Consider the following 13202-nt stretch of genomic DNA (forward strand, 5'->3'; position numbering starts at 1 on the left):
TCTTCTTTGGGGCAGGAATACCTTATTTCCAGGGCTTATGTTGATTTTTGACTTTTTTCTTTTCTGGATTGGGAGGGGGATTGGAGAATAAGGTATTGATCTGCCTGTAAATGCTGTTGTGTTCACCAGTCCATGTGCAGTGGAGATAAAGCTCCTCCTGGGCCCACTCAGAAAGGGGAGACCATTTCCTGCTCCAAATGTGGTCGCTGGGATCGCCAGGGGGCTTGCTTCTGTGACGGGTGTGGAGCCACGGTGGGTATTTAAAAGCAGCCTCTTTGTGCCAAGCATCTCACCACCGCTCTAGAGAGAGCCAGGCCCCTCCTCTTCCACAGCAGAAATCACCTGTTGGGATTTGAGTGCTAGCACCTATTTACCTAAGAATCTAGAGACTGAATTAATTAAATCTCTTAAATTGAGAATGGTCTTTCATTGCTGTCTTGATTCGCACTTCTTTAAGGTTAAACTTTTCCATTCATTTGTTGATTATTGGTATTTATTCTTTTATGAATGGTCTGCCTACCTTTTTAATAAAACACTCAAAATTATTTATTTGAATAAGTGTTGCATATAAATAATATAAAAGGTTTAGTATGAAAGGTTAGTCTTTCTTCTTATCCCAGTCCCACAGCTCCCCTCCCCAGAAGCAATCATCGTTATCCAGTTTCTGAGGTATTCTTTTAGCCATTCAATGCATTAATAAGTAAACTGGTAGTTTAATATGAACACTGATCCAGTTCTTTTTACTTAGTGATGTATCGTGTTAGTAACCTCCTCATTCTTTTCAGTGGCTTCATAATATTCCACTGTATGTATCATGATATATTTAGGCATTCCCTATTGCTGGAAATTTAGGTTGTTTCCAGTTATTTTCTCTAAACCACAATCCTGCAGAGAATAGTCATGAATATACTTCTTTTGCATACTTGTCTATCTGTAAGATAAATTCTAGAAGGTAGAATTGCAGAATCAGAGGGTATGAGCATGTGTTATTTTGATGGCTGGAGATCGTATAGTGTGGGAATAATTTATATAGGAAAATTATAACTCTAATATTCGTGAAAATATAAAAATGTTTTCTGTCCTCTAGCCTGGCATTCCTGCTTGTTACTCTGTTTGCCCTAAATGTGGGGCCAGCAATCACCCATCTGCCCGATTCTGTGGCTCCTGTGGTCTTTACATGAAATCCTCAGCAAAACTTTGTGTGGATAACAGACTGGCTCTAGCTACTGGAGAACCTGGGCTTTTTGCTGAGGTGAGGCCTCCACTGTACTAAGAACTGGCACCTGAAAGGAGGTTGTAACTGAATTTGTGTACTCTACCCTATGAATCGACACAGGGAAAGAGAGCTGAAACACTTAGACCTTTTCCATGGCCTTTCAACTAGGTGTGTAAATAAAATTAATTAATTTAGGTTTTAGACACTGAAGTGATTTCTTCAGAAATCAAATATCTATGCATTTATCTATAATAGTTGAGGTCTAATTGCATTTGCAAGGCCATAGATATAACGTTACTAGGGAGAAGTGGATTTAAAATACATGGGAGAGAAAGTACTTTTCTTCTCTTGAATTTCTTATGTAGAACACCAAGAACTTTCCCCCCAGCTCTTTTATATTTTAGAAAATTTTCATCAAGTATATAGAATTGCTTTTGCCATTCATAACAACTGGATAATCTCTCACGATTTTTTTCAGAAGGACTTAATCACTCACCAGCTTTGCGTTAGCCTTTTATGAGTTTCTCTAAGCTAAATAAAGACTTTTTCAGGTTTCTTTTTCCCTCTTCATTAGAAGAATTTGAAGAGTGATAATTATTGGAAAGAATGCACATACACTCAGTAACTTTGAGTTCATTTTTAGGAAGCTCATAAACTTCTTAACCCAGATTGGGTTATAGGTCCTGGGACTGCCAATGATCTACATGGCAACTTTGTACAAATGTGTTCTTTCCTTAAGACACTTGAATGCCATCTATTGGAAATTGATTACAATATACTAATTTTGATAGAAAGACATTTTCTCCCATCTACTAGAAAAATTATCCTAATGAACATGAATGTATAACATGTCCACCAGGTGAATGGTATCCTTTAGGTGCAATGCTTTCATGCAGCGCACAACTCACACAGCCTTTCATGGTAGTCTTCTCAGGTCCTCAGGTCCAGATGCAGCAGAGCATTTCACAGAAAATGTTGGTGCTCAGTAGTTGGATGTGGATGGATAGTAGTATCTATGCTTTTTTTGAATTGTAGAACTAAGAGGATAGATATCTTCCAGGCCTTGTGACAGAGAACATCAGCTGATCTGCTGAGTTTGAGATAGTAAATGGCCAAGGGGATGGGCTGGGAGTTGCTAAGACAGAAGCAAAGAAGAGGAGGCAAGAGCCGAAAAGCCCTTTTTAGTTCAAAGTACAGTTTTTTGGATACTTTTACTTATGATTACAATTGTTTTTTGTGAGTAATATGAAGAATTAATTAAATTATATTCTAATATTTTATGTTTTTGCCTTACTCGTAGCCCCGATCTGCCTGGCAGTCCCTAAATGTTCCTGTGCCCAAACCTGATGTGGGGACTACGAAGGATGTAGGTACACAGACCACGGGTCTGTTTTACCCATCTGGCAAGCTACTAGCAAAAAAGGAACTGGAAATAACTTCTCTGAAGCAGAGGCAAGAGAAAATGAGTGACCATAAACCTCTCCTCACAGCCATCAGCCCAGGAAGAGGTGAGGAAAAAGATATGCTTTCTTGTCGGGAGGGAACTCATTCTTTCTCTGAAAGAAAATTTCACTTTTCTTCCTTTACATTTATTTTTATATATAGGAAATAGGTTATTTTATTTTTCTTTTTTCAAGTAATTTTCATTTGTATGAATAATAGCTCTTTCTTAAACTTTTATTACTCTGATATTTTGACTCAAAGCCCCATTTTTCTAGTTTGAAAATCATAAAGCACATATGGATTTCTACTATTTGTACAGAAATGTTGTTAGTCTGTGTTGTTATTGTTATCTGCTATTATCTTTTTTTAGTGTGGTAAAATTCACATAACAATTCACCATTTTTACCATTTTGACAACATGCAGTTTAGCAATATTTAGTACATTAACAATGTATTATTCAGCCATCACCATGCTCTATACCAGAACATTTTTATCACCTGAAAAGTAAAATCCATTCTCTGTAAGCAGTCACTCCCCATGTTTTTTCTCCCAAGTGCTTGGCAACCATGAATCTATTTTCTGTCTTTATGGATTTAACTGTTTTGGACATTTCATGTAAATGGAAGCACATAACATATTGTCTTTTGTGATTGGTTTCTTTCACTTAGTATAATGTTTGAACATTCATCATGTTTTAGCATGTTTAGTACTTTTTTTTATAGTTGAATAATATTCTATTGTAAAGATTTTTGACATTGATCCATTTATCAGTTGATGGACATTTGAGTTTTGTTCACCTTTTGGTTATTATGAATGATACTACTGTGAACATTCATGTATATGTTTTTTCTGTGGATATGTGTTTTCATTTCTCTTGGGTACACAAATATTGCAATTGCACTATGGGTCAAACAATGTACACGTGGGTCAAATAGTAACATTATGTCTAACTTTTGTGGGACTTCCAGAGTGTTTTCTGAAGTGACTGTACTATTTTACATTCTGACCATCAGTGTATGAGGGTTCTGATTTCTTCACATCTTTGCCAGCATTTTTTTTTCATCATAGCCATCCTAGTAGGTGTGAACTGGTATTTTATTATGGTTTTAATTAGTATTTTCCTGATGACTAATGATATTAAGCATCTTTTTATGTGCTTGTTGACCATTTGTATATTTTCTTTAGAGAAATGTCTATTCAGATCCTTTGTCCATTTTTAAGTTTGGTTATCTTTTTGTGTTGAGATATAAGAGTTTTTTTTTTTAATATATTCTGGATATTAGACTATTATCAGATACATAATTTGCAAATATTTTCTACCTTTCTGTAGGTTGTCTTTTAACTTTTGATAGTGTCCTATGGAGCACAAAAGTTTTAAAATTTGATTAAGTCAAATTATATCTATTTTTTGTTGTTGTTGCTTGGGTTTTTAGTGTCATGTCTAAGAACCTATTGCCAAATATAGGTCACAAATATTTACCCCTATCTTTTCTTCTAAGATTTTTATGGTATTAGCTTTTATATTTAGGTCTAGGGTCTATTTTGAATTAATTTTTGTATATAGTGTGAAACCACATTATTTTGCTTGTAGCTATCCAGTTGTCCCAGTACCATTTGTTGGAGAGATGATTATATCTGTGTTAATGGTCTTGGCACCCTTGTCAAAAATCAGTTGGCCACGGATACGTTGGGTTTATTTCTTGACATTCAATTTAATTGTGCTGATCTATATATCTATTTCTATGCCAGAGCCATGCTGTTTTATTTGCTATTACTTTGTAGTGGGTTTTGAAATTGAGAAGTGTGAGTCCTCCGACTTTATTCTTCTTTTTCAAGATTGTTTTGGCTATTCTGGGTCCTTGAATTTCTATATGAATTTTAGGATCAGCTTTCTAGTTTTCACAAAGAAGCCAGCTGGAATTCTGAATGGAATTGCATAGAATCTATAGATCAGTATGGTGAGTATTATCGTCTTAACAATAGTTTAAGTCTTCCAATTCATGAACATGGGATATATTTTCAATTATTTAAATCTTCTTTAATTTCCTTTAATAGTGTTTTGTAGGTTGTAGAGTAAAGGTTTTGTACCTCTTTTGTTAACTTTATTCCTAAGTATTTTGTTGTTTTTGATGCTGTTGTCAATATAAGCATTTTCCCAATTTTATTTTTGGATTGTTCATTGCAAGTCATTCCAAGTTTATTTTGCATATTGATTTTGTATTCTACAACTTTGCTGAACAAAGTTATTAGTTCTAATTGTTCCTTAATAGATTCCCTAGGATTTTCTATGTACAGAACAAGTAATGTAGTTCTACTTACTTTCTTATCTAGATGCCTTTTATTTCATTTTCTTACCTGATTATCCTGGTTAGAATCTCCAGTACAACCTTACATAGAAGTGGTAAGAGCAGGAATCCTTTTCTTGTTCCTGATATTAGGGGAAAACACCCAGTCTTTAACCATTAGTATGATGTTAGCTGTGTTTTTCATAGACGTCCTTTCTCTAATGGAGGAAATCCCCTTCTATTTCTAATTTTTGAGTTTTTTTTTTTTAATCATGAAAGGGTTTGAGATTTTGTCAGATGCTTTATCTGCATCTATTTAGATGATCATTAATTGATTTACATTAATTGGTTTTCAGATTGTAAACCAACCATTTGTTCCTGGGATAAATCTTACTTGGTTTTGGTACATAGTTCTTTTAATCAGTGTTGAAGTCCAGCTTGCTAGTATTTTGTCGAAGATTTCTGTGTTTATATTCATAAGAAGTATTGGTCTTCAGTTTTCTTGTTTTGTGATGTCTTTGTCGGATTTTAGTATCAACATAATATTGGCCTATAGTCTTCTCTTCTCTTTTATTTATTTATGTTTTGAAAGTGCTTACGAAGAATTGATATTAACACTTACTTAAATATTTGATAGAATTCACCTGTGAAGCCACCTAGGTCTGAACTTTGTCTAATGGGTAATTTTGATTACTAATGCAATCTCTTTACTTTTTTTTTTCACGTGTGAGCATTTAATGAACTTTACTCCATGTGATTTCAAGCTACCAAGACACAGTCCTCCCGCAACACCCTTAATCTTCTCTTCAGCTCGTCTGTTGAAGAATTTGACCTTCATCATGACAGGCTGCTTTGGGAGCTTTCTCATCCCCAGAACTTTGTAGTAGCCTGATCATACCTCGTCAATGATAGGAGCAGCTCCGCTCTTGTATTTGGCAGCACTCACTCATGTCTGCTTACTGACCGAGGTCCAAGTTTATCAAGGTTGACAGATGAGCAGAAGCTCTGGTTCCTCTTTAAGTGGAAATACTTCATACTAACTTTCCCAAAGTAATTTGGGTGTTATTTGTTGAAGTTGATGTTGTGGTGATGCGTGTCACCAGCATTACTTTGGCTTCTTGTGTGCTTCCAGTGCTTGCCGATGTGGCCATGGGCATGGGTTATGTGGCCCCGAAGTTTCCAGGTCTTCCTCAGTCTGGATGGTGTGTTGGCAGTGAAGACAAAAGAGCCATCTCTTTAGAGTTTCTATTTTTTGTCGAGTCAGTTTTGTAGTTTATGTATTTGTCTATTTCATCTGGGTAATTTAATTTATTAGTATACAATTGTTTGTAGTATTCCTTCATAATCTTTTCTCAGTAAGGCGAGTGGTAGTATTCTCTGTTTATTTCTGATTCTAGTAATTTGAATCATGTCTCTTTTTCTTGGTCAGTCCAGATAAAGATTTGTTGATTTTATTGAACTTTTCAAAAAGTAAATATTTGGTTGTATTGATTTTCTCTATTGTTTTTCTATTATGTATTTTGTTAATTTTCATTCTAATCTTCATCATTTCCTTCTTTTTTCTTGCTTTAGGTTGAGTTAGTTCTTCTTTTTCTAGTTTCTGAAGGTCAAAGTTTCAGGTCCTGATTTGAGATCTTTCTTCTTTTTCTAATGTTGGCATTTACTTGTGAGAATGCTTTCACTATATCCCATAAGTTTTGGTATGTTATATTTTCATTTTCTTTCAACGGTGTGTTAATTTCCAAATATTTTTGTTTTCCCCAAATTTTTATTTGTTTTTCATTACTAGTTTTGTTCTATTGTGAGCAGGAACATACTTTGTATGATTTCAATCCTTTTAAATTAATTGAGACTTGATATGGTCTAACAAATGGTTTGTCCTGGGGAATGTTTCTTGTGCACTTGAGAAGAATATTTATTCTGCTGTTTTGGGATGAATGTTTTATAGATGTTTTATTTCTTGTTGATCTTGTGCCTAGTGTTTCTATCCATTCTGAAAATGGGGTATTAACATGGCCAGCTATTATCATTAAATTGTCTATTTTTCTCATTTCCATCAGTTTTTGCTTCATATATTTTGGTTATCTGTTGTTAGGTGCTTGCATATATGTTTATAATTGTTATACCTTCCTGACCCTTTTACCATGTTAAATATCCCTCTTTTTATCTAGTAATATTTTATTTGGTCTTAAAATCTATTTCGTTTGGTATTAGTACAGCCATTTCAGTTTTCTTACGGTTGCTGTTTGCATGATATATCTTTTTCCATCTTTTAACTTTCAGTTTAACTGTATCTTTTAATCTAAAGAATATCTTCCATAAATAGTATATAGTTGGATCTTGATTTAAATTTGGTTTGACAATATCTGTTGTTCAATTGGGTTGTTTAATCCATTCACATTTAATATTATTATTGATAAAGTTGAATTTATGTTTTCTATTTTGCTTTTTGTTTTCCAAATGTTTCTAAGTATCTTTTCTTCCTTTATTCTTCCTTTACTTTCTTTTGTTTTACATGTTTTTAATGTAATATTTAAATTTCTTTAATGATTTTCCCTATATATTTTCAGTTATTACCTTAGTGGCTGCTCTAGGTCTTACCTTATACATCTTATCAGAATATGCTTCAGATTTATAGTAACTTAATTCCAATGAGATATAGAAAGCCTACTTTTATATAATTCTATTTCCTCTTCCTAATTTTTGTGGTATAGTATACATAGTATATTATGTTACAACCTTTCCCCAAACCACTCTTATATTTATTACTTTATATAACCTTATGTCTTTTAAAGAGAATGAAAGAAATAAAATCTATCATATATTTATGGCTTTTGTTATATTAGCTTTCTTTTTTTCCCATCTCTAATTCTCTTCATTTATTCTTATGGATTCAAGTTACCTTCTGGAGTTATTTCCTTAACCCAGTATAATTTTTCGTTCAGCCACCTCCTTTGTGCTGTTATTGGCCAATAAATTATATTTCTATATGTTAGAGACCAAATATTATAATTATATACATATTGTTTTAAACAGTTCTTTAAAAATTTGTTTAGAGAAGAAATGAAAAAGAAATATGTATTTGTAAAGTCTTTTATAATTACATAGTTACCTTTACCAGTACTGTTTTTTTGAGTGAGTGAGTGTGTGTGTGTGTGTGTGTGTGTGTGTGTTCACATTACTGTCCAGAGTCATTTGCTTTCAGCCTGAAAATTTTTCTTTAGTATTTCTTTTAAGGTAGGTGTGCTAGCAATGATTTCTCTCAGTTTTTGTTTTTCTGTTAATGTCTTTATTTTGCCTTCATTTTTAAAAGAGAGCTCTCATGGGGACAATGACATGTTTGTCTCAGAGTGTGACTCCTGCTTTAGAAGCTGGGCACTCAGTAGAGGGTGGTGCAGCTGTTGGCTCTGGTCTTTTTGACTTGAATTTTATAGAATGAGACTTTTGCTTTACAAATAAGCCAGGATGAGGGTGATCTGCACTCCGATAATCTCAACGTACTAGACCCAAAGTAGAGCCTACATCTCATGGAAGTTGGCTGGTCAGAAAATGGGAGCCCCCACTCTCGACCACACTTACCCAAAACTTGGTCTCTGCCACAGTTAGTTGTGGGCAGAATGAGAAATACTGAAGTTCTTTCCCTCTTGGGAAGACATTCTAGCTCTCCAGCTGGCATCTGGGAGTAGAGGGAGCCCTGTGTTCTTACCTTCACCTATCTGGAGTGAAGTTTTCATCATGTTCAGCTGAGAGAGGGGAGATCAGGAGTGGGTCATGATTCAAACATCACAGACTCTCCCTGTTCTGAGTTTTAGTACATTTTCTTCATTTAGTACATTTTCTTCATTTAGTACATTTTCTTCTTTATTTGCTATACGTGCTTAGAACCATTTCTAGAAACTTTAAATTGTAATTTGTTTTGTAGTTTCACTGGGGAGTGGGTCCACTGAGCTCAGGCTGCCATACTGGAAGTTGATCATTCCCAGCTCTTCTCTTGCCACTGGATTTCTCAACTGGAAACCAGTCCGCAGACTGATTAAGCTCTTCTGGGCATGAGTGTGATATCAGAGTCCTATGGTAGATTGTCTGCAGAGATGGCCAGAATGATTCCTCCTATCCCTGTATGCACATGGGACTCCTCTCCTCAAGAGGAAGAAGCTGTTTCCCTTCTTTAGGAATCTGGACTGGTCTTGTGACTTACTTTAACCAATAAAAAGTCATAGAAGAGACACCATCACAGTTCTGGGCTTCGGCCTTAAGAGGTCTGGAAGCTTCCTCTTATTCTCTAGGAAGACAGTGCTATGTAAAGAAGTTCAGGATAGATTACTGAAGGACAGATGCCACACGGAGGAACACAGAGATGACCCAGATAACAGCCAACACAAAGACACCAGGCATTTGAGCAGGTGCAGACAGCAATCATGAAGAGAGAGGGCCAGCCAACCCAGCCAGCCTCCAGTAGTTTGTCCCATCCTAGCTGAAGCTTTAGCCATGTGGCTGAGATAATCTTGGATTCCCCAGCCCCAGTTGAGATGGCTCAACCTACACCATGTGGAGCAGAGATGAGCCATATCTGCCAAGCACTGACCACATTCTTGACCCATAGACATGTGAGCAATAAAGTGGTTGATGTTTTAAACCACTGAGTTCTGGGGTGTTTTGCTTGGCAGCTATAGATAATAGAACTAGGTCCTCAGTTTCCTATAGCAGAAGGCAGTCCCTTAACACTCCCTCTTTTAGCCTGAGCTGGAAGGGAGCAGACCTCACTCCCCACAGGATGGCTCATGGTCTTGCAATACCATTTCCAAAGGACCCTCTCTCTCAGCCCATCCTTTTCAAAAAGTCCTCTCTTGATGTTGAGAGTTGGGATTTGATCTTGGAATTGTACATCTATTGTATTATAGATGCTCAGACAGAACTTTGTGCTTAACATATTCCTGCATGTGTATTTATTTGTGTATTCTCTGTGTCCACTGTAATGAAAGTTACTTGAGGGCAAGAACTTTTTTCACTCCTATATACCAGCCCTAGCATAGTGCATGGCACATAGTAGGTGCTCAAAATGTATTTGAGGGATGAATGCCTACTGTGCATGAAACTGTACTAGGCCCAGGATTATCTGTAGTGCTATCTCAGTTACTTATAGTGGACTTATGTTATGCACCACACCGGATCCTCTCACCCCACCCAATTTCAGTGCAGAGGTGGTGGTCATGCATCATTGCTAGTATCCTTCACATTTGAACATGCCACAACATCTCTTTGCTGCCTCAGACTTTCTCCAGAGTAGCAGAAAACTTCCTGTCCATGGGCTGGTGCAACTCAGAAGTGCTGGGGTGTTCACACTACTCCAGCACTTGTGTTTCCCAGGGTCACCTTCATAAGAAACTACCTGTTCCCAGGCTTTGCTGTCAGAGGAACTCAAACTAAGACAAGTTTTCTTATTTAATGTCACAATGACATATGAGGTAAGAGGTATTTAGCCCCATTTTATAGGTAAGGAAAGTAAGGCTTAATAAGATTTAAGTGTCTGGCTCAAGTTTACTAATCTAAAAAATGATAAATTTAAGATTTAAATGCAGGCATGTATAGCCTCCAAATCATGTGTTCTTTCCAAGAAACCACACTGGGTGACCTTGCAGAAGCCACCTGATAGCTCTCACTTTAGTGTCCTTATTGGCAGGATCCAATGCAGGCTTGCAGACTCAAGTGTCAACAGGGCAGAACCAGGGATTAAAGAGACAGCTGGGTCTACAGGTTTTGGCCTACTGGAGGCCTGTGCCCCGTTCAAAGTGGGCAGCTGCCCTCTGCCTCAGGCATCTGCCACCTGCACATGAGAAACCAGAAAGCTAGACTCATGTGAAATCTCCCAAGTTTTAAATGGTAGCAACTAATTCAAGTGTGTTTTAACACCCTATGTAGACTGGAAAAAGGCACAAGAGAACTTTTGGAAGTGACGAAAATGTTCTACATATTGATTGCGATGTATACACATGTGTGTTTTATTAATGTTATATCTCAATATGGTTAGTTTAAAAGAATTTTAAAAGAATAAGAGAAAAAGACTCCATGTACAGCAATCAAAATATTTCTTTTGAGATTCTAGAATATCCTAGGATTAATTATGTGTATAAAAGAAGCTAGAAACAAAAGTGAGATATTCTAGTACATAACTGAGGTTGAGTAAGTAAAAACCATCACAAAGTTCGGTAAAGAAGAACAGCGTCTCTGAGAACTCATGATCCACACCAGCATTTTCTTTCTTAGTCTCAGAATTATTCATGTAGATGAGTTTCTCTTCTTCTTTAGGATACTGGAGAAAACAGTTGGATCACATCTCTGCTCACCTCAGGTCTTATACTCAGAACAACCCTGAATTCCGGGCCTTGATTGCTGAACCCAGGATGGGAAAGGTTGGTGGACTCTGAATGGAACTCCTACTCCACGGCATTCCACGGGGTCAGGCTGAAGTTAACTCCAATGGGCTTCACCTGAAATGGCACTGGGCTTGGCTTCTTTCCCTTTCTTGTCCTGCTTTCCACACTTCCTTACTGTCTTCTCCTTCAGGCACTGTTTTAATAAATCACTTGCACATGAGCCTTGTCTCAGAGTCTGCTCCTGGACACCTGACCTAAGACAGTAAATTGTGAACATCTCATGCTTTTAGATGTCACATGCTATGGAAATTCTGATGGTCAGAGCTAAAAGACCCAGAATAGTTTAATCTAGTCATATGGTACACTTAAATCCTATGCTGTATTAACACCAATAGTAATCATAAGATTTAACCGTTTAACAGTGCTGTCAATATCTGCATTGCGTTCATCATCTCTAGTCCTCAAAACAAAACTGCAAGGTTGGAGTATTATTATTGCGGCAGTTTTTAAAACATGGCCACAGGTTCTTTAACAGTCTTCCCTTCAAAGGATGGAGAATGTGTCCCCTCACCTTGAATCTGGGTGGGCTTGTGACTTTCGACTAACAGAATATGTTGAAAATGATGCTATGGGACTCCCAAGGTATGGTCGTGTAGGGCATGTGGCTTCCTCTTGCTTGGCATGCTCACCTCCAATACTCCTTCCTGGAGCCTAGCTATCCTGCTGTGAGAATCCCAAGCCACATGTAGTTGCACTTGTCTGCAGCTCCAGATGAACCCAGTCCTTGAGTCATCTGGTTCAGGAGTGAGGCAGATGACCGATGAGACTTTAGGTCTTTCCAGTCCCCAAATGAAGTCATCTCTAGTCATCTGAGTCTTCCCAGCTGAGGCCTTAGCCATATGGCACATGACAAGCCATCCCTGCTGGGCCCCACTGGAATCTCTGAACATGATAAAATAGAGGTTATTTAATGAAACTGAGTTTGGGTTTATTTTACACTGCAATAGAACAAACTCATTTGACACAGAAAAACTGGCTCAGAGAGGTTTGGTGACCTGCCTAGAACTATACTGCTAGTAAGTTGAAGTAAGTCTATCAGATCCCAAGCCCCATGTCCTTTCTCTGCCATTAGAAAGAGACACCTCTGTGAGAAGACTAGTTCCTCTGTCATTAGACTAGAAGGAACCTTTAAAACCCAGCCTGTCCGCTCTTCTGCCACTAAATAGGCTAACATTGATGTTATTTCACTGTCAAGTATTGCTCAGTTTTCTTTGATAATCTGTCTTGGTGGTTTATTAATTTTTTGGCCTAATCCAGGAATCTGGATGGCCTGTGGGGCAAATGGCCTGCGGGGCAAATCTGGACTGCCACCAGTTTTGTAAATAATATTGGATCATAGCTATACTTATTCATTTACATTTTCTGTAGCTGCTTTTGTGCTCCAAAGGCAATGTTCAGTATTCATGACATAGACTCCTTGGCCCACAAAAGCTAAAATATTTGCTATATGATCCTTAAAGGATTTGTTGATCCCTGGTTTGATCTAAGTCCCTCCTTCTGGTTACAGAAAAAGCTGCTCAACTGTGATACTTGGCCTTTGATTGCCAAGGCCTGGCCCCCAGGCCACCTATTCCCAGGTGATAACATCCAGACATGTGGCTTGATTAAACTTAGTGTTTTTTATAGAGAGTATAAATTTGTGTTTTGCTTTTTTTCCATTCTGGCAGTCTCTGCTCTTTAAATGGGGGTATTTACTAATTACATTTATAATTAATGAAATTATAGATATCCCTGGATTTGTGTTGTTTTGCTATTTGTGTTCTGTTTTATCTAGTTTTTGTCTCTCTGTTTCTCTTTTTCTGCCTTCTTTTGCGTTAATTAAA

The 13202-nt window shown here is 37.0% G+C and overlaps 1 protein-coding gene across 10 annotated transcripts in view; it reads left to right on the plus strand.

Annotated features, from left to right (window-relative positions):
* DZANK1 (double zinc ribbon and ankyrin repeat domains 1) overlaps nt 1–13202 on the plus strand; it is a 77834-nt gene that overhangs the window by 51268 nt on the left and 13364 nt on the right. For 7 of the 10 annotated variants that reach the window (XM_039874402.1, XM_039874408.1, XM_039874403.1 and 4 more), the window contains 4 exons: nt 130–252; nt 1088–1252; nt 2517–2724; nt 11252–11355. In XM_039874402.1, coding sequence (XP_039730336.1) covers nt 130–252; nt 1088–1252; nt 2517–2724; nt 11252–11355 — 600 coding nt within the window. The remainder of the gene's footprint in view (nt 1–129; nt 253–1087; nt 1253–2516; nt 2725–11251; nt 11356–13202) is intronic. The other 3 variants (XM_039874406.1, XM_039874407.1, XM_039874409.1) reach the window with 1 other exon arrangement.

This window comes from Pteropus medius, unplaced genomic scaffold (assembly GCF_902729225.1).
Source record: "Pteropus medius unplaced genomic scaffold, Ma_sr-lr_union100, whole genome shotgun sequence".
Classification (NCBI taxonomy): domain Eukaryota; kingdom Metazoa; phylum Chordata; class Mammalia; order Chiroptera; family Pteropodidae; genus Pteropus; species Pteropus medius.